The sequence below is a fragment of the Prinia subflava genome, chromosome Z (genome assembly GCF_021018805.1).
Source record: "Prinia subflava isolate CZ2003 ecotype Zambia chromosome Z, Cam_Psub_1.2, whole genome shotgun sequence".
Taxonomy (NCBI): Eukaryota; Metazoa; Chordata; class Aves; order Passeriformes; family Cisticolidae; genus Prinia; species Prinia subflava.
The window spans coordinates 84,365,251-84,386,662 of record NC_086283.1 but is presented as its reverse complement, the minus strand read 5'-3'; the positions used below and the strand labels follow the sequence as shown (position 1 = coordinate 84,386,662).

General features: G+C 39.1%; 1 protein-coding gene across 1 annotated transcript; it reads left to right on the top strand.

Moving 5' to 3' along the window:
- Positions 1-20,248, top strand: AMACR (alpha-methylacyl-CoA racemase). Its single transcript, XM_063422399.1, has 5 exons — positions 1-328; positions 2,924-3,067; positions 5,574-5,734; positions 10,274-10,460; positions 19,453-20,248. Exons 1-5 carry the CDS (start codon positions 46-48, stop codon positions 19,860-19,862), a joined length of 1,185 nt encoding a protein of 394 aa, XP_063278469.1. The 5' UTR covers positions 1-45; the 3' UTR covers positions 19,863-20,248.
- Positions 20,249-21,412: the final 1,164 nt, after the last annotated feature.

The following is a 21,412-nucleotide window of genomic DNA, read 5'->3' as shown; positions in this document are numbered from 1 at the left end:
GCCGCGTGAGGGAGGGCGGGGCGCCCGCGGGCGGCTCCGCGATCGATGTATGGGCGCTCGACAGCGGCGGCACGGGCAATGGCGCTTGGCGGGGTGCGGGTGCTGGAGCTGGCCGGGCTGGCGCCCGCGCCGCTCTGCGGGATGATCCTCGCCGACTTCGGGGCGCAGGTGGTCCGAGTCGACCGCCTGTCTCAGCCCTTCGTGCACGGAGACGTGCAGGCCCGCGGGAAGCGCTCCTTGGCGCTCGACCTGAAGCGGCCGCAGGGCGCCGCGGTGCTGAGGCGGCTGTGCGGCGGGGCAGACGTGCTCATCGAGCCCTTCCGTCACGGTGAGGGGCCGCGGCCGCCGGGGAGCCGCGCCGGGCGGCGCTGCGGCCGCGGCAGCCCGGGCCGGGCCGTGTGGAGCGAGCGGGTAGCTGGAGCCGCGGGGTGCTGAGGGCCGCCCGCCACTCTGCGGCCGCTGCGTCACTGGAGCGGGAAGTGGGCAGGGAAGTAGGCAGGGAACAGCCCGGAGGTGTCCTTCCTGTGACGGGGTGCGCGTGGTGCTTGGCAGGACCGGGCAGTGCAGCACAGTGCGAAACCTCAGGGGAGGGCCCTGCCCCCGGCCGGGCTCTGGAGGAGCAGGAGGGCGTCCGAGCCGAGGGGTGACACCGAGCTGGGGCACCATCCTGTGTGATGTGCAGACTTGCTGCTTAAGTGCAGCTCTCATTACGATTGAGGTGCAGGTCACAGTTTGAGCTGACAGTTCCTCTGAGGACAACAGATCTGACATTATCGTTACACATTTACGAAGCACATATCCTAGGGAGATGAATATAAGAGCATGTGCTGAATAGAATAGTATGATTCTGTTGTACAGGGTTTCTCTGATTCAGGATCAAATCCAGGTTGTGAACTACAATCTTCATCTTCAAACGTTATATTTCATTTTAGGAAGTTGCTTTCCACAAACTAGTCACGTCCTGCCAGTCTTAAATCTACTATATGAAAACCTTCCTTGTGTTTTTGCAAGTACTTTCCTTTTTAACATTAGGTCAAAAGTAAGACAAATTCTTCAAATAATTACAGATTTTTTCAAATTTTCAAAACTGTATTTTAAGGAGAACTTTTGGGTTATTTTTTAATTACAGTATGCATATTTTCTAATTTACTACATTTAGGGGTGCTTAACATCTGATTTTCAGTAGCGAAATTGATGCCGTTTTAAGATCGATAAACTTTTCAGACTAACCATTTTCCCTCCATTTATAAACCACACACAGGCACTCACCTGATGGTTATGTCAATATCCCCCAGTATTCCTTGAGGATGCTTTTCTGTTAGGAAAAATGCCATCAAGGTCACGTTGGACAGAGCTATGTGTACACAAATCTAGTTGAAGATGTCTCTGCTCCCAGCAGAGGGTTGGACTAAGTGACCTTTACAGGTTCATTCCAACCCAAAGCATTTTGTGACCATGCTCCACTGAGGAGCTAGATGAAATGCTTTGAGGATTTTACAGACAGTTTAGAAATAGGAGACCTTTATCAGTTAGACATCTCACATCATGAACAGATCGTGTGTCACAAGTAATTCTTTTCCTTTGGAAAATGGGTTTATTCTTACCTTAAAATTGTTACTTTTCCTCCCCAGAAGCTGAGAAAAAAAACCAAACAAAAAAAGAAGTTACATTCAACTTCTTCCTTGTAGCTGATCTCCTGTTTTTTCCTTATGAAGTTTTGTTTTCTTTGGTTTTATGGGCACTTGTTGGTGTTTTTTCTCGGTTGGAAGTGCAGGCAATTTTGTTACTATTATAAGGTCCTGAAAGTGAATGAGGCAACTCTGTTACCCATCATAAGACTGGTGGAAAACAGTTAGAAGGTGAGAGGGCCCAAGTGGCAGAATAGTTTTTTCAAGGCATGTGTGACCTTATGACAATGGCTTTGTGACACCAGAGGGGTTATTTTCACCTTGTTTCCACTTGTGCATTTGAAAATCATGCACTTAGCCAAATTTCACTGCTTTCTTCTTGACAGTAATCACTTGACACTGCCCAGTAATTAATAAAGTAGAAGTGGATTTTCTCGAAATTGGCGGTGTAATAACAGTATGGATTTGTTTTGTGAAGCAAGCTGGAGTAAAAGATTCTGGAGTGGAACAGACATTGAAATTACATTATCCCTTCCTTTCCAAAATGTGTGGCCCTGCAGTGCCAGTAGAGATTATAGGTAAAAGATTGACCAAGCTGCACTGAACCAGTAAGAAAGTATAATTTATGTGCAATTCAAATTTCTTATCTTAAACACACTGTTTTAGGACTGCAAGATTCAAATTTTAGCCATGATTTCTGTAAATCTATGCTGATTCAATTTATATGCTACTGATTCTAAGTGATTTATAAGTTCCTTATTCCCAGCATTAAAAAAGAACACACTTACTTGTATGTGGTTCCTGCAGATCATCTGTGGAATAGTGGCATATTCCATAATAGTGGAATAGTCCATTCACATCAGTGAGTTAAAACACACAGGAACACACGGTACTGAGAAATGGTGAGGAATTTATATTCCAGTGAAATACAGATGAATTTCCAAGTGATTTAATATGGAAAATGTAAGAGTTTTCTCTTTTTTCCTTATTTTGTAAGCTTTTGGTAGCTTTCTCTCTTATCCAGTTGTGCGTGGTTTTCTGTCACGCCTTTGGAGAAGTAAAATGGGAAAAGTAAAAAAAAGATCCCTAAAGTCTAATTTCCACTTGGTTTACATTAAAATTTTATGTTGATAATTTGTAATGTTCGTATTGTAACATGGACACTGAAGTAGAATGCGCTACCTTATAAAGTGCAGTTGAGTTCTGCTGTTACATAATCTAACTTTGAGCTGTTACGTTTTGAGTATTATTAAAATTAAATGTGAATTAGAATTCCTTGCTTATGTTTTTTTAAGGTGTCATGGAAAGACTTGGGCTTGGCCCAGAGGTGCTTCTACAGGAGAATCCCAGACTCATCTATGCTAGGCTTACTGGGTTTGGCCAGACAGGAAAATATGCCAAGTCTGCGGGTCATGACATCAATTACTTGGCTTTATCAGGTAGGCTGTAAAATTTCTGTTAAATCAAGTTTCTTTCCTCCCTTTGATCAAGACTCAAGAGCTTGTTGAAAGCAGATAGCGCAAAATTTATCTGAAGTGAGTGCTGATGAAACAGCTGATCTGAAGTGTGTCTGTTAGTGAAATGGGGCTTTCCTTTCACTGTGCTTTTCCCTGATGCTTTCAGTCAGCTCTGACACTTGCTTAGCCCCTCCTTAAACTTCCTCACAAGTCAAAAACTGGTCAGAAGAAGCGAGGATGTTTTCTGCCAGGTTATTAAGGTGAAACAGTTCACTGAGGGATCCAAGCAACCTGTCAGCACAAGAAAGGAGGAAACGTACTGGACAGGAAGTTTGTTTTGCCAGCAGCAAACAAGGAGCTGTTACAGGCTGGATCAGAATGTCTTCCCAAGCTGTACAGTATTTTCCTTCCTTTGTGCTATTCTATCTGAATAAAGTATCCAAATATTTATCTGAAGAGAGGACTGAATATTTTTTTCAGTGCCCTTTGCCTAGAAAGTCTATATGCTTAGAATCCTAAAAGGGCTGCAGATTATTTTAAATGCTGGTGAGCAGGGTTTTTTTGTGCAAAGGAAAACTGGGCAGCACAAGACAACTGAGCTCCTGTCCTTTCCTCTTGTCAATGTCTCCACTGATACCAACTGAAAGGAAGTAGTTCAATGAAGTGGTTTCATTAAGGTGTTATTGACATTATGCTGGTTTTAAGTGATATGATTGTGCAAGTATGCAGTAGCAAACAGAAACAAAATTATGCATCTCTGTTGCTGACCATCTATGCATGGCCCTTTCTCCTGCTCTTCACACTGCTGCTGTCACTGATGCTTCTCTGTGAAGGAGGAGAGAAAGTGGCCCAAAAGTTCTTTGTTTCCCACTGGATAAAGTAGTTCTTTTAGCCCCAGGAAAGGGATGGAGCAGAGGCAATGCAAACTTGGTGATCTGGTATCACCTACCGTGAGGAGTCATAGTATTGTGGAATTAAATTTCTTTAGGGACGGATTCAGTCGTTCCTCATGGAAAATTTTTAGAGAGTAGAAAAGATTAAGGAAAAGATGCCTCATTTGAAACACTGTGGACTTCATGTCAAGATGATTTCAAAGTATTAGGGTATTTTTATCTGTTTTTAGTTGAGGGAAAAAGTCAGTTCAGAAACAGCATAGTCTATCCCTACCTTAGTTTGTAGTACTTTCTGGTTTACAAATAGAGTGATTTGTTTTTCCTCTGAAGCGGATTTGATCAATAATATTTTGGTTAGTGATACCTTCCTAAAATAATTTTGCTTGAAATTTCACAGATCAAGCTTTTTTGCTTATTAAAAGGAAGTAGAACAAGGTGTTTGAGAAGTGTCATTCCTCAAAAATGAGATCTCATATTCTGAGTATTTTCCTAATGAGCTTTGGCTTTCTTTAACTAAAAAACAGTTTGTGTTAGGAACTCTTAAGAAGTCAGTATATTAATTTTCTGGTGCCCGTGACAACTTTTTAGACTATTAAGAGGAAGGTTTTAGGGAGCTGCAGGGGTTTTACTCCTGCAATAGAGATCTGGAAATCTTTTATGCTGTGCGCTCTGTTGCTTGCCCATAGGAAGTTCATTAGACCATTAATTAACTAAGCTGTGCATCAGAACCATGCAGTTCTGAGGAAATTCTGACCATGTATTCTGCACGTCTTAGACCTCAGGCCACAGACCTAGGAGAGGGATGATCTCACTGCAGGTTCTTGCTTGCCTGAAGGGAATTGCTGTGAGGGAACTACAAAGAGTAAGGTCACAGTAAAGAGGTTTTTTAGGGTGGCAAAGAAATGCTAAGAAATTCAAAGCTCTGACTGAAGTAAACTGGCTTAGCCTTTGCTCTAATTCCCTTCATTTCTGCATAATTGCTGGCATAAACATAGGTTCCCTGTGTTTACATTGCATGCAATCAGACATAACCTTCCTGTGCTAGTTACCTGTTCTTATATGCAAACTTTCTTTTCCCAAAGGTAGTCGGAGAGGCAGGATAGGACTGAAGCACAGTTGTCAGTGTGAGATCCTTTTTATGATCACTAGTTCATTTGTTATGAGCACTATAGGACTATACATCTGCATTTTTTCTTTAAAATATTCAAAGAACAGTTTATCAAAGTGACTTTGAGACACATTCATAATGCCTCCTATTGGCAAGATTCAGTGCATGTACAAAATACTAATATAGAATTACTGCACACAGGGTTGCATTTTTTAAATAAAATCTTGTCCCTATATAGTCAAAATACCAGCATTTATCTGTGGGAATTTCGTTCATCTTTTTAATTAATTACTTCTTCACTGATGTGATTTCATATATTTTTACTCTTTTGTGAATTAGAGTCAGCAAAGCAGAAACAGAAAACGTTAGAAGATTGCCTTATGCCTTATTTATTTGCATAGATTGAAAAGAATGAAACTTTAATAGTACAAATTAATGTTTATAATAAATTTTATGCTTATCCTTGCTTTGTTTTCTCTTTTGTCAGGTGTGCTGTCAAAGCTGGGTAGAAAGAATGAAAATCCTTATGCACCTGTAAACCTTCTGGCTGATTTTGCTGGTGGAGGTGTCATGTGTGCACTGGGCATTGTTATAGCCCTCTTTGAACGTGCCCGATCTGGCAGAGGGCAGGTCATTGATGCAAGTATGGTAAGCTTGTTACCAAGGAACTTAAGGTTTCCTAGGCTTGCTTGGTTGTTCTCCTACTCTAAATCTGGGAAAGAGAGGAGATTGTAAGGTTTAAAATTGAGCATTTGGGAAAGGGAAAGTAAGTGATCTCATAAAATGGCTATGCCTTCACATGCAAGCAATTTTCATGAATCACTGCTGCCATAACATTCTTATGACATGGAACACGTACTGCAAACTCTCCCCTCTCCCTAGTTTTGCCTGTCTGCCTTCACAAAGTATTAGCTGTGTATAGCTGAAGAATAAGTGTGGTATATGAAGATAGGGTGTATGATAAACAACTGGCTTACTGCATAAGAGCAAAAATGACAATACCGTTGGAATAAAAATTGCATTAGCTTTATTCAAGATACATCTTCTTATGAATTTGTGACAGGTCATACCTTACTTAGAAGCACTGTTTCCTGGGATAGTTACACTGCCCATGGATCATTGCCAAGAAGTCAACTTCAAACACTTTGTGAATGTGCTGTAAAATAAATGAAAGGCTAAATTAGCTTAATAATGGCTACTATGGATTTTTTTCCACTGGAAGGTCACCCACTTACAAAGGAAAAATACTTCTTTACATTTATCCTCGAAACTTCTGTTAGCTGCATGTGTTGTTTCTCTCTTGTTCTCCCATTTTTCTTTTTAAAGAATGTTGCAGTTAAAATTTGACCTCCCTTTGAGGTATTGCACAGTGAAGACTAAGGTTTGGCCTTAAATATAAACTGAAAAAAAAATTACATTAATTGAAACAAATCCCTTCGTTGAAGAGAGTAAGACAGTGTGAGATGTTGAATTTATTGACTTCAGTAAGTTTTTGACAAATTCACATTATGTTCTCAGAAGCAGTCCATGGCATTATTGTCTAGATGAAAATTTTATACTGCAACAAAAGTTTTTAGTAGTTGGTTGTCAAAATGAAAAACTTGACAAGTGGAGATTGTTGGGGTTTTTTCTGTGTTTTCTCCAGTAGGCTGAATGATGGATGAGCAATTGTATTTAGTAAATTTACAGATGATACACATATGTGAAGGACTACAAGTTGGACTTGGATTAGAATTGAAAATTACCTTTCCAGATTAGAGCAATGACTTGAAAAAAGTGGCTGCCATTCATGGACATTGCTGCTCTGTAGTTCTCTGTAGGCAGAAACAATTTGCTGCACAAATGCAGTAAGAGAACAATTGGCTAAAGTACAATCCTGAGGGTTTGTAGTAGTCACAAGCTGAACATGAGTCAACAATACCAAGCTGTTACAAAACACATACATACTGTGTTAGGATGTATAAACAGGAAATAGAGCCAGCAAAGTTTCTGAAGCAATTAGTCTAACCTATTCAATGTTTATGAAGTCTCAGGAAAATAATGTTTCAGATGCTGACCATCATCTTTCAAAGTTGTTAACTTGAGGAAGTCCAAGTAGCACAACAAAAATTATGACTCTAAAAACATGACTTAAGAGAGGAATTGAAGGACTTGGTGTATTTGTGAAAGAAAAATTGTGGAGAATTGTGACAAGTCTTCAAATTCCGAAAAAGATTCTTCTTGTAGTTTGTAGGGTTGCCAAATTTTCCTTATTATTCTTCAGAGAATTAAAAAGAATTTGTTAGAAGAAGGATCATTTAAGTCTGCTAATGTTCTAATGAAATTTGTAGCTCATTTGGAGTGGAATGTGTTGTGGGGTTTTTTAAGCCCTTAAAAATTGTTTCATCTAATTTTTTCTTGTCTCATTATAATTGTGGAATTTACAGTTCCCTTCTGATATGCCTGATATGACCTGTGAAATAGATGGAATACTGTCCAGTATCACAGGATGTACTTTACCTGGCATTTGGTCATATTCCTTATTTCTTGAGTAGACTTTCAGTGACACAGTTGATGAAAATCATGCAATGCATCATCAGAAGTAAAGACTGTAGTAAATTGACTGGTGGATGAGCCTGTTTTTACACCTAAGTTTTTTTGTAGAGGAAAGTATTTTAAAAATCACAACACTGCAGCATTTCAGCTGTTCTGTTTTGACACTATTTTTTGTTTAAGAGACCTTTTACTTAAGCTGTTGTATAATTTAGGTAGTCTGAATATGTTAATTACTCAGACACATGTTAAAATTTTCTGTTGTAGAAGTTGCAGTGTGCAAAAAGTAGCCAGTGGGTCCTGCATTTCATCTGTCTGTCTCAGAAGAGTTAAGTGCCTGGCCTGAGTTGATTGCTGCTGATTGCTGTCTCTTCTCACTGACTGTAGGGATCATGGCTATCTTGCAGGAAGCCAGATACTTGCCACGTGGAGTGGGCACTGTGATGTGACACAGTAGGCACAATTGTACCTCTGAATTCTTGCGCCACACTGGAACAGAGGCATGTGAGTCAGGGCCACAGTTTGGGTTCACTGGTTTCAGCCACAGAACCTTTTGCTGTTGGCAGGCATCTGACTGAACATAACTCACTCTTTGTGAAAAGACAGCCACAGGAAAGCATGCCGGTAGTGACTGCTTGCATAATAGTCTCATGGCAGGAGCATTTAGCAGGCCACCAGAAGACGGAGGTTCCAGTTTTTCTCAGCCTGGAGGTACTCAAAACCAAACATCCCACATCCTAGAAGCCTTCAACAGTCACGGGGATAGTTTAGGTTGGTGTGGATTCATTCCCACCTTTGTTAGAGCTGTTTTCAGTGGGAAGAACAGAAGGCTTGCAGAGCAGACAGGTCACCCATTGGGGTGATGCCTCTGGATTCTTGTGCCTGCTTCAGAGGCTGCAGATGTTCATAACATGAGGGAGACATGAAACACATAACTTACTATAATCATTCTCAATTAGACTTAAGTGGAGTCTCTCCTTGTTATCCTTTTCATGTTGTAGAAGAAGGTGACCACATTAGTGAATGTGTGGTGTTATTTTTTCGTGCCTTTGGAGGTCAGGTGCAGATGTTAGGACACTTTTTTTACTTGTCTCTGAATTGCAGTGGGCCTCAGGCAGAACCTAGCTGTCCAGTTGCCCAGACAGGGACATTTCTAAAGTCCCTATACCAACCAAAAACAGATGTGCTGTTTTATTTTAAGTTTTTCCAGGGTAAGTAGCACATAGGTATTGTACAGGTGCAGACTAAGAGTTTTGTCAGCACCAAAATCAGATTTTCAGGTAGGACTTTTTCTGATATTTTCCCCATCTTTTATTATCCTTACTTTTCAGTGCTTTTAATGTAATATTACTTTTTGTTAATATGAGCAGTGCAAGATCAGATCATTAGTAAAACAAACTTTATTTTAACATCTTTGCAATAATTTTGCAGATATATAGATGAAGATAATGCAGTATTTTCTCATACGAGGGTAATTTAATTGGCTTTAACATGTGACAGTGAGGATAGTATTCCTGTCCTTGAATCAGCACCAGAGAAGAGCCCAAGTAATACACATTAAATGAAGAAGCTCTCTTGACTGCATACTTCAGCGATTTGCGTGCTTTAAATTTTTCCTAGAAAGTTATAAACTAGTAGATCTTTCTACATGAAAATTCAGTAGCCAGTTTTTTGTCACATTATCTATGCTTTCCTCTATAGAAATATTAGGTTAGTTTCATGCAGCTGAAAATGCGTGACTCAAGTGATGCTCAGAATAATACAGCTCAGATTTTAATCGGTTTAACTGGAATGTTTCTGGCCATACACTATTAACTGGGTTATCTTTGTTTACAGTATTTTCAGTACAGTTGAAAGAAAATTAATTGTGCTGATGAGCAAAACTGTAGGATGTGATTTTTCTTGAAAGATTGGCACAACCTTGGTAATTCCTGAAAGACTGAACAAACTGAATTTTCATCTAGGTGTACTCCACATAGACAAAATTTTGAGGAGCAGTTTCAAATGGGATAACTCATGATTTCTAGTGCTGTATTCATCAGACTCTTGTCTATGTGAGATTACTTCGCTATGTGTATGTAGCTGCCAGTGATGACTTGGAGAATAGTTGGAGAATAGTGTTTGTTTTAACTAAGTGTTGGAGATTTTATTTGATTTCCTTCAAATTTTCTTCTAAAAATAGCATTCTATATAGTATATTTAAAGGAGATAAAAATTTGGTATTTATGGGACTGGTACAGGTATATTGTTTTCCAGAGGTTTAGGAAGTGCTGATAGCTGTCAGATGCTTAATGTTGTATAGAGACAAGAAGCTTGTCCCATCACTTGAAATTACTCACTCATTGTGAACATCTAATAACTCTAAACTTGCTAAATGAGGAAGCTTTGTGCATTGAAAGTGTGTTGCCCATCTGAAGCTGCCTTACTACATTTATGCTCATTCTTACTCTCTAATTCTAGGTGATTTCATATATACAGGATAAACGGTAATTGAAAACTTTAGGAAATGAAACTGCTTACCAGAGATTCTACAGTAAAAATCTTAGCAAAGGGCAGAAGTGGTAGTAGCTTTTTGTTGTTTTGTTTTATATAGAATTTAGGTAACATGCCAACTAATTTACTGGAGTTTTTTTTTTTTTTCTCTAAATCTTCAAGGTAGAAGGAGTGGCATACCTAAGTTCTTTCCTGTGGAAATCAGAAAGTTTAGGACTTTGGAGCCAACCTCGAGGTGAAAACCTGCTAGACAGCGGTGCGCCTTTTTATGAAATCTACAGGACCTCTGATGGAAAATTCATGGCTGTTGGTGCCATTGAGCCTGTATTTTATAACCAGTTAATAGAAGGTGAGTAAGCTGGAGCAATTGTCTTGTAACAGCAAAGCATGAATGAGTGAATTCTTTAACAGTTGGTTTTGATTCATGGTGCATGGTTCACAGAATCACAAGGCTGGAAGAGACCTTTAAGATCATTGAGTCCAACCCATGCACTAACACCTCAAGTAAACCATGGCACTGAGTGCCACATCCAGTCTTTTTTTGGATGCATCCAGGGATGGTGACTCCACCACCACCCCAGGAAGATGATTCCAGTACTTTTATCACCCTTTCTGTAAAAATTTTTTTTCTAAAAAATGGGAAATATGATTTCTTTGTAAAAGTTTAATACTTCTGGAAGCTCGTGGAGTAGTTGTGCCACATTTTAGTTGACTTTCTTTTTCTAGCCATTAATTTATTTCCTTTTCACCCTTAGCAGCTACACTTAGATTGCAAGTTTTCTTTTGGAGTTACTGTAATGGTAGTCTGTGATATGACTGAAGCATTAAACAACTTTTGTCTGGAGATCACTTTTTTCAAATACTTTAAAAGGACCTAATTCTTTGGAAGTGCAAATAGATTTTCAAGCAATTTTTATTATTTGTACTATAATTAAAAATAAAACAGATTTAAATTGTTTTAGAAAGGAATATTCAATGGAAGTAGTTTGTAGTAATTCTTGACAGAAAAAAAATTTGTGGAAGCAAATTCTGCTCAAATATTTAATTTCCACCACACAATTTCAGAGTGCTTTTAGTGTTTGGCTGTGGATATAATATATATATTTGACGAAGACTCTTTAAATCATGATTTATCTCTTCAAGAAATTAGAACAGATTATGCAAAATATTTAAGTGTATGAAATGAAAACAAATTTTCAGGTGCATCTTCACTTCTGAACTCGTGTGCTTCAACCCTTTTATCACATGGACTCTTAGCTTCTTATTTTTTTTTCTATTGTGCTTCTCTGGTAGATTGCCATATTCCATATAGAAGTTATGAAAATATAAAAAGTTCTTGAAAGAATTTAGTATTTATTATTTTTTCATTGTACAGAATATGAAGGCTATAAGAAGTTCTCAATTTAATTTGAGTTTTGGTTAATGAGTTCAAGGAATGAGTTCAGTGTTTTGTGAACCATGTTTGTCCATGCACTGCTCACATGTGGCCAGCCTTTGCTCAGTGAGTGTGTCAGGGGAGTAGTCCCTTATTCTTGCCCAGCCTCTTTCCCACTGATTATTTCTTGAATTGTAGAATTCCTTGAATGGTATCTATGCTACAGCTTGTACTGGTTTTGCCTGGGATAGAGCTGAATTTCTTCACAGTAGCTTGTACAGGGCTGTGATTTGGGTTTGTGCTGGAAGCAGTGCTGTTACACAGCGAGTTTCAGAGGTAAGCAGCTCGTGCACAGCGCTGAGGACTCATCTCCTTCTCAGCACTCCGCACCAGTGAGAGGGCTGAGGGTGCACAAGAAATGGGAAGGGATCACAGCCAGGACAGCTGACCCCAGCTGACCACAGGGACGTTCTGTACCGTAGGACACGGCGCTCAGCAGTGAAACTGGAGGGGAGGTTGGTGGGTGGTCGCTGTTCGGGGACAGGCTGGGCATCGGGCAGTTGAGGGTGAGCAGTTGTTTTCATCTGCAGCTCATCTTTCTTGCTATGGGGTCGTAAGGTGAGGTGTACCTTTGGTGAACAGGATCCCAAAGAGAGAGCTTGTTCTTAACACTTTGACTTTGTTCTGTTGCAGCCTGTAGTGCTTCCCAAGTTCTTGCACAGCTGTAGCTGTGAATGGCTGCCTCCCTTGTAGCTTAAAAAAGATGCAATTGTGTGGAATATCTAAATTGGTACATGCTGCTACGTGAAACACATGAGGAGTGACTCAGGGACACATCCAGCATTATTTTGGACAGATCAGATGTCAGGTTTGGAAATGCCATGGTTCTTAGCTGAAGAGGATGGTGCTTTTTGTCTGTAATTGTCCTGAGAATAACTTGTTCGTGAACTCAATTTGTAAGCAACTTGATCTTGAAAAAGAAAGTGTAGTTGATCATTTGACATTGATTATTTGCAGTTCTTTGAAATGTTTTTCTCATCCAATCCCCTGAGATTTTCTAGCTTGCACAGGAGTTGGAGGACATAAGTGAATATAAAACTGTATCAAAGCAAAATGCAAGCCCTTGCCTGGAGAATTAGGTGGAATTCCAATAAATATCTTCAGAGAGAATGCTTGTATTAAATACAAAATAAATGAGAAGAAAAATAAGGCTGCATACTGAAATACCCATATGTTTGGCTTAAGTGATCAAATACTGGCCTGCCATATTCATGGCCTGCAGTATTTTTTTCTTTGGAGACTAAGTTGAATCACACTTGAACTACAGGGCTGGGATAGAATCTGTACTTGTTCAAAAAGCGCAAAAATTCTGCAATGGGGTGTGGTTCTGTTTGTGACTCTTTTTTTTCTCTGTGAACTTTTTCTGGACAGTCCTGCCTTCTTTTATTGGTCATTGTTACGGGGCAAGACTTTGGCCTTTCTCTCTCAGCTAGGTTATCTAGAGATAAGCCTTTGATGGATGAAACTAGTGGCCAGGTGATATAACGTGGTCACTGATGGTCTCTTTCTTCTCTAGATAACTCTTTATGGAGGAAAATGCTAAAATTCTGCTTTTCTTTTAGTTGTTTCTCAGAAATTTAGAGCTTAAAGTTAGAGAAGCAACTGTGAATTCTTCTGCTTATGTTGGGGCACCACACTGGGCAACTTTATTTTCATTTTTGAAAGTGCTCCTTATGCTTACAGTGCAGAGAAGTTGCTTGATTTTAACAGGTAATGTTTCAAAAATAGTTATTCCAGAAATAAAGAACTGGTGTGTATCCACTTGTAAGTTGACAACAACCACAATCATTATTGCACATGTTTCAGTCTGTTTCTGCCATATTTAAGAAATCCAACATACATGCTGTAGTCTTTGAGGAAATTTTGCTTTTTTCCTTTAATTGTATCACTATCTTTGCTTGTTTACACTCTGTGAGTTTCCTTTGTGTATTTTGTAATTGTGTGTTGTTTAAAGTAAATGACCAAACTCAGCATTTTCTCACAGCATTGAATTTGAAGTAACTGGTCTTTTGTTATTGTGTTTGAGGTGCTGTCTTAGTTTGAAAGACAGATATGTGTTAGGGAAGGTAGGAGCCTCCCTTGGAAGGGAGAATGTAAACCCTCTCCCTCAGAATGATTCTAATTTTGAAATTAAGGGGCTCTCAGGCAAAGGGATGGGGGTAGGAATAACAGCTCTTTACTAGTATGTATAACCAGGCAAACCAAACAATAACTACATTAACAACAAAACAGAACCAGGAACCTCGTGGCGGCCTTCTCGGCCGAGATGGAAGGGCTGGGGCAGCCTGACCCCGGTGCCCCTCAGGACTCTGGGGAGCTGGAACGGCAGGAATGAGCAGGAACCCCGCTGGTGGATGAGATGCAGCAGGAGCTCCGCGGTGGCAGCTGGAGCCGTCCCGGCAGGGCAGGGGTGCGGGGCTGCAGCCCAGAAAGACCCCGGGCGGTGCTGAGGAGCGGCGGGAGCCGACAGGGGCTCCCTCAGGGCAGGAAAAGCCAGCTCAGAATTCCCGGGCACACGAGCAGATGGTGGTGGATCCCTGGGACTGGGCTCCAGTGATGACAGTGAATTCTCCCTGCAGTAAGCTGCGGCTTGACCGTGTTCCTTCCGATGCGAGAGAGCGCAGCTGCCCCCAGCCCCGTCCTTTACCTGCCCTGTACCTTCCTCTTCTGAGAGAAAATCCCAGAGTGTAGACCAGGTGCTACACTCCTCTCCTTTGGTTACTTTGTTTTTCTCAACTACCCGTAAGTACCCAGTAGTTAGTTTTCTAGCATCTTATGGGAAAAAATTCTGTATGTAAAAAAGAAACAAATTTAACCCCCAACAGGTGCATATTGTGATCTCTTCAGATTTTCACACAGGAAATATTCATTCTTTTCAGTACTTAGTTTCAGTCTTTCTGAAGCAATAGTGCACTAAATTAGAACAGCAGAACCTTCTTGTGACTTAGGGATTATTTTCTTTCTTGGATACCTATTGCAGAAATTAAAATCAGAATTTAAGCCTTTGAATACTATAGGAAAGAGAAAGGTGCCTGTGAGAACTGTATTGCTCTTTTGCAGACCTGAGGATCTTTGACTTGGGCTGAGTTGTCTGTTCCAGGCATTAACTCCAGCTTTAGAGTGGGTTTTAAATCATATGTTCCAGTTGCATTTTCCATAATTTAATTTCATAGCTTTTCTCCATATTTCTGGTCAGTTCTGCTGGTGAACAATTTGGTGCTGTTCCAGATAAAACATATTCAAAAACCACTTGATATCTCTCTGTCCATATTCAAAGGGTAGATTAGTTTTGCCAGTCCCATAGAATGAGAGTACAAGGATATGGGTGTTGCAGATGTCAGCTGGAGATTTAAAGACTGCAGAATTGAGAAAGGAGTGTGATTTCTAAACCTTTTGTCTCTGCTCATAGAATTCTGCTTAGCCAAAGAAGAACTGATTTCCTTTTGGTTTTGGTTCACTTCAGTGTTTCCCTGCAGAGTTCCTGCAGGAACCCAGTACTGGACACAAGTGCAGTTAATGACATGGTGAGGAAAGTTCTTAAGGAGGCTGCAGAGGGAAACTAAATTTAAGAAAATAAGGCATATTAGTTTGAGAACACTGTTAGATTTGTAGGTTGTGCTCAGCACAGACAATTAAGTTTATGAGTACCAGAAATTTATGAATTAAATATTTTTTAAGGCTTTATGAGAAACTGAGGCTAGGTAAAATAGATACAGTAGAGATGTATTTTGGGCTCACTATTGACTATTTGCTGTTACCAAACAAGCTATAGTCCTTTTGCAGGTATTCATTTTATTACTACAAAAATCAGAGAATAATTAGCTAAAATACCTTGGCATCTCATGAAAAATCTGATGGAAAAAACATTTGCCACTAATGTTAAGCCTTAATCTTTAGAGAGAAAGAGACAGAGTGTCTTTCAACTGACCTGTGAATTGCCTCTGCAGGTGTGTTCTGTTTTTGAGCAATAGGTGCTTAGTTTTGCTGCAGCCAGGCTATGAGGGATGTGAAGAACACTGCTTCTGTGGAGTAAGTAAGAGTAAAGGTTTGATTCTGACTTACATGGTGTAAAGTCAATTACACAAGGTGAACTGACTTTACACTGATGTAACTTCACACACTGATGTGGAAAGCACTGACAGTCACTGAAGTCCTGAACCTTAGTTCCTACTCCATAGTACTCCTTTCATACTACTTCAGTACTCCCACATTGTATTATTTCTGTTTAAAAAAAGAAGGAAAACATAGGAAGCAATTAAAAAACATAGTTTACATCATTAGGAAGGATTTCCATGGGACTCTCTATTTTGTGATTGTGAAGTATTGTGTACTGTATTAAAAATCTGCTGATGCACTGAATGCAATACTACATTGTTATTGAGACAGGCAACATGGACAAAGTTTCCTCAGCATGTATAACTGATATTATACATCAGTTATACATAATGTTTTGTTCTGTTTTAATTTACTTATTATGATAAGCCTTAAACATTGTACAAATACTGTAGAGGCTGGGCTCTTGCTGCATCAAAACATTTGCAATTGTGTCAATTAAGTAGGTTAACTTAGAGTACAGCTATGGATGCATTTGCAGTGTGGGCCTGATCAACTGTCACTTTCTAGAAAGTTCTTAAGTGTCAGAAATGTGGAGCAGAGAAAAAACTTTGCATAGTTAGTTTGATGAAAATTCCCTACTCTCTTGGAATATTCTGAAATTCAATTCCCTTTCACAGTGAGAACAAACTATTTAGTCAGAAAAAGCACAATGGCCTTCACCTTGCAGCTGTTGTTTGGGCCAAAGTTAAGGTTTACCATACTAGATGATTTTATTCAGTCGTGTTAGGACAACATAATTTCAAAATTACTCTGTTGTGAACATACATTTTGAAAAAGAAAATTAGCAAGTTTAACCAAGAAAATCCTGAACAGAACTCTGCTTTTAAAATGGTATGACTGAAATAATATAAAAAAACTGTTTCAATTTCTGACATGCCAAAGCAGCTTCACTGATTTATCTAATGAATTCTGCTGGTTTCTTTCTCTTGAAATCGGTGCCTGAGTTTACTAAGTCTAAGTAATTCTGTGGAAATGGAGATTTCAGTTTGCTGTATCAATAAACGATGTGGGGATATATGTCATTAAAGCTATAGCATTTGAAGAAGATTGAAAGTTACATCATTATAGGGAGACAACTTTTCATTTTTCAAAAATAATTTCAAAGCTGTACTAGACTAGGTTGACTGGGCTTTTCCATACAGAAAATCCTATATGAAAATTTGCAAAAAAAATCTTGGAACTAAGTTGTGATTGCTTTATAAGACATTCTGTGTAAAAGATACTTTGCTTTTGAATACATTGAGTGAAGTCTGTGCTCCTGTGGTGTCCCAGAAAATTCTGTGCCATGTAATAGTTTCCATGTGGAGTCAGTCTCTCCTGCTCTGATACTGCTCATCTGCACCACAAATGGTGAACACAAGCTGGAAAATGAGAAGCTGTAGTGCTTAAATGATCTCAGTTCATCCTGTTTAAAGTTGAACTCTTTAGTGGTAAGCAGAAAATGAGCATGTAATACCAAATTCCAGGTTCTGCATATTGTTCCAGTTAGCCAGAGTATGTGCAGTGAGGCTCAGCCAACTTCCCATCTGCCACAATCATCAAAAATAATTGTGTAAGGGCTAATGGTGGAGCTCTGCTCATGCTGGACTGGTTGCTAGAAACAAAACATAATTACTAAGAAAATGAGTACTGTGAAACAAAGTTTCCATATGACAAGTTTTCATGCTTTGAAACAGAAGCTCAGGTACTAAGTGTTTACTTTCCTTTTGTGGAAGGTAAATTTGTCTCACCTCAAAGTTCATAAGTAAACTACACTGGACTGTTTGTCCCTTAATTAATCAAATTAATTTTGAAAATACTACTAGCTTTGATGTGATCATGATGTTCAACCAGTGTGAGTTACCTTCAGCTGATCTCATTTTTAGGATGACATGAATTGGTTATGGACACAAGAGACTAAGTTCAGTGTATAAGGTGCGTGTGGCTTGATGAAACCATAAGGACAGATCATTTGTAGTATCTTTTATCCTGGTATCCACAGGCATTTCTAATGAGATGTGGAAATACTTATTTTGTCTTTGAGTGTGATGAATTTCGTCTGAGGGTGAATAGCTGCAAGGCTGTGTTTCTGAGTCCTGGAGACCAGCAATTTCTGAGTCTGGAGACTGGCAATTTCTGTGTGTTTTCCTTTGAAGTACCAAAGTACAATTTCAAAGCATCTATGCATTTTCAAAACTATGTTTAATTATCTTGTGATTAATGGTGAGATTCTTACATACTGTGTTAAACTGTGAGCTTACTGTGGGCCCCAAGAAGTGCATATTGTACAGATTAGGAAGGGAGAGAAAGAACTGAAGGAGCAGAAGAAAAGGCATTATCTACCTTTCTTTTCCCCTGTATGTTTCAGCAGCAGTATGTCTACTCAGTTGTAAGGAAGCTATAGAAAGACAAGATATTTTAGGTGTTTTCTGCCTATCTGCAGCTGAAGATGAGAGGGGGTCTGCGTAAATTCTGCCTGCAAACAGCCCTCTATTACCCAAGCCTGTAACAGTTGTTAGTCTAATTATCAGTCTGATATGGATAACCAAAGATAAAAAAAGAATGCTCCAAATTTTGCAGTTTTGCAGAGCTCTACATTTTATTTGCCTTTTGCAGGGAGCTGTTGTTTTCTAAGAAGGTTATTTTTTTTGTTACTTGTGAAGCGTTATGATGGTAGTTGCTTTGTAGTCTTTCTGATTTCTCAAATTAACTTCTTTCATATCCCTACTTTTTCTGATTTTTTCCTGCTGTGTTCATGCTCCTGAATTTCAAAATGGGACTGTTAAAACAGCCTTCAGTATATCACTTCTGATTTCTATTTGGTATCATATACTCTGCTTATACCTCTGTACTGTCTCATTTTGAAAGTCTAGTTCAATTGCCTTTTCTCTTTCTTATTTTTACCTCCTTTTTGAGATAATCTCTACAGGAAGTGGTAAAAATTCTTGCATCTCCTTGAAGCAGCAGAATGAAAGAACAGAGACTGCAGAGAGCAGAATCCATGAGAACAGAAACGGATATTGGAAAGTGGCAGCACAGAAGTGATGTAAGCACCCCAGTGAGAAGGGATGCAGTGCTTAGTTCAGGAACAGACCTAGGATTTGCCTAGTTCAGGAAATTGTCATTACAAGGCCTCTGTGCCCGTGCTTGGCCCTGGTGTCTCAGAAGGGATGTGTCTAGTGCATACCTGGGTAGTCCCTGCAACTGAGATGGGAAGCAGGGTTATTGAGCTATTGGGTTATGAAAGGGCTGTGGGAATTGGAGCCTGGGAAGAATGCCAGAGCAGAGGGAGCAGGTGACACTGCTGGAGCCTCTTTGGACAGTGGAGAAGCAGGTCAGTCAGCCTGCAGGCACCCGCTGCAGAGCTGCCACAGTGCAGATTGAGCTGGGCACAGCCATCCAACACCATATTCTCATCTGTGGCATGGAAATAACCCCATCATGTTGAACTTCAGCTTCGGCAGATTTCTGTGTTGTTACTGCCAGGTAACAAGAAGTTACCTGTATTGTACAAGCTTTTCTCAGGACATCATTACCTTGAGCTGCTGCTTCTGTGAAGTGTTCATACAAATTAGTGTTTATTATAGGTACGTACTTAAAAGGCTGTCGCTGATGTGGTTTAGTCTAATTGCAAGTATCAGAACATTTTATTCCTCTACTCCCTGCCCTGCACATATACCCAAATAAAGTTCAAAATGGCTGTAGTATTGCCTGCAAAATATTATCTTCTTGAGGAATATACTTAGTTGTGGGAAGCACTTAGTAAATTAGTAAGCCATACTATAGTTAAACTTTGCTTTTCTCCTTTTAGGTCTTGGGCTAAATTTAGATGAACTCCCTGCTCAGATGAGTTTCTCTGACTGGCCTGAAATGAAGAAAAAATTTGCATCCATATTTGCACAGAAGACACAGGCTGAGTGGTGCAGTATATTTGATGGTACTGATGCCTGTGTGACCCCTGTGTTATCCTTTGATGATGCAGCCTCACATCAGCATAACAAAGAAAGAAGTTCTTTTATCAAAAATGATCAGGGAGAGATGAGTCCTAGACCTGCTCCTGTTCTATCAAGGACTCCTGCTGTTCCATCATGTAAAAGAGATCCTTTCATAGGAGAGCACACAGAAGAGATACTTCTAGAATATGGGTTTACTAAGGAAGAGATTGATAAACTTTATTCGGATAAAGCAATAGAGGTCAAGAACTTAAAAGCTAGTTTATAATCTCTGACTATGCATATCAGATAAATTTCAGGCTGATACTGTAAGCTTTTATCCTTTAAAATTGAAATATGAGAAATAAATATTAGCATAATATTACTTTTAAATAATATATAATTTTTAAAATTGTTGACATTTTAAATTTAATTTGAAAACAGTGAGATTTATGTACTTGTGTACCTGGATGATCTGTTGTCTAGAATGATACTATAATTTTGTTCTGAAGTTCTACACAGTTTATTTGGTAAGCACCTGTAAACTCTCAGAATGTTTGTTTAAATATTGTATCCCTTGGTTTGATTATTTTAATTCTTGGTTACACTATTTGTGTGTAATACATGTTGTAATTACCTGAAAGCAATTCTTTTAATAAAATATATTCTTCTTAAATGAGTGATGGTGTTGTTTATTCATGAATTAGAAGGGATTTTTTCATCTATTTTTTCATATTAATTAATTTGCTTTATCATGCTGAAACTATGGTCTAACTAATGCTATTCTCGTACGAGCTGCTGCAGAGCTTTTACCTCAAAGTTAATCTGTTTGACAGCCTGACTACGTTTTCTCAATGCAGTCTCATTACATTTGAAATATCAGCTTGGCTAGAAAGTAAATTCAGAATTTTTTTTTTTTTTTTTTTAAGTATCTGCCAACTAATAATCCTTTTCTCTCCTTATGGAAAATGGTAGGCAACTTTGCTGCACAGGTCATAAAGCATGGTTATTCCATGCTGGTTTTCATTTCCTTCAAACTTAAACTGTCATTTGAAACCATCTCTTTCAAGGCAAAATAAAATCTGCTTTTAAAAAATAATTAGTTACCTGGCATTAATTAGTATTGTCTAGTCTAATGTGTGAGGAATTATAACCTGAAAAGTTGGGTGTTTTGATGATTTTGTCTGTTTTGCTGAAGATTGGTTTGTTGGTTACAAAGGCTTCCAAAGCTTCCAAAGAGATGTACTTTAGCTCATTTTATATATGTTGTGGCAAAAATGTCAACATTATTACCATAAATAAAACCTTTTACATTCTACTACATAAACTCCAGCCTGGAAGCAAGAATTACCTAGCAGGTGTTGGCTAGTTGTCTAAATCATCAACAAAAGCAGCTGAAGTTTCCAGTCCATACTCAGTTAAGTGTAAGTTACTGAACATTATACACTGTTGCCATAGGACAGGTTTCTTCCCAGGTACATCTGATTGTGTTGGAGAAAAATCAGCCTTGTCAAGTGTGATGTCCCTCATGGATAAGTTTTGAAGCCAAAATTACTGATGTCAGTTTAAAACCTCACGTTGCTTCAGGATAGGTTGGATCGGCTGCCTCACCAGGTGGCTAATCTGAAAGATACAGCTTGAGTAATGTCACTACAGGTTTCTTCTAAGGCCTTCCCCTGGCAAGTAAGACATTTTTAAAAAATCACCTCAAAGCAATTCTGATATTCTTTGTTTCCAGAGAAAACAAAGAATTCCTTTGTTTGAAATCAAGAAATAATTTGTTATTTTGAGGGCAGTACACACCACATACAAAAAGTACTCATCAGTTGCTGCTTGACA

Coding starts and splice junctions, on each gene's coding strand:
- AMACR (XM_063422399.1), top strand. CDS start 46: ATGTATGGGCGCTCGACAGCGGCGGCACGGGCAATGGCGCTTGGCGGG. Junction 329..2,923: donor CATCGAGCCCTTCCGTCACG/GTGAGGGGCCGC, acceptor TGTTTTTTTAAG/GTGTCATGGAAAGACTTGGG. Junction 5,735..10,273: donor AGGTCATTGATGCAAGTATG/GTAAGCTTGTTA, acceptor TAAATCTTCAAG/GTAGAAGGAGTGGCATACCT.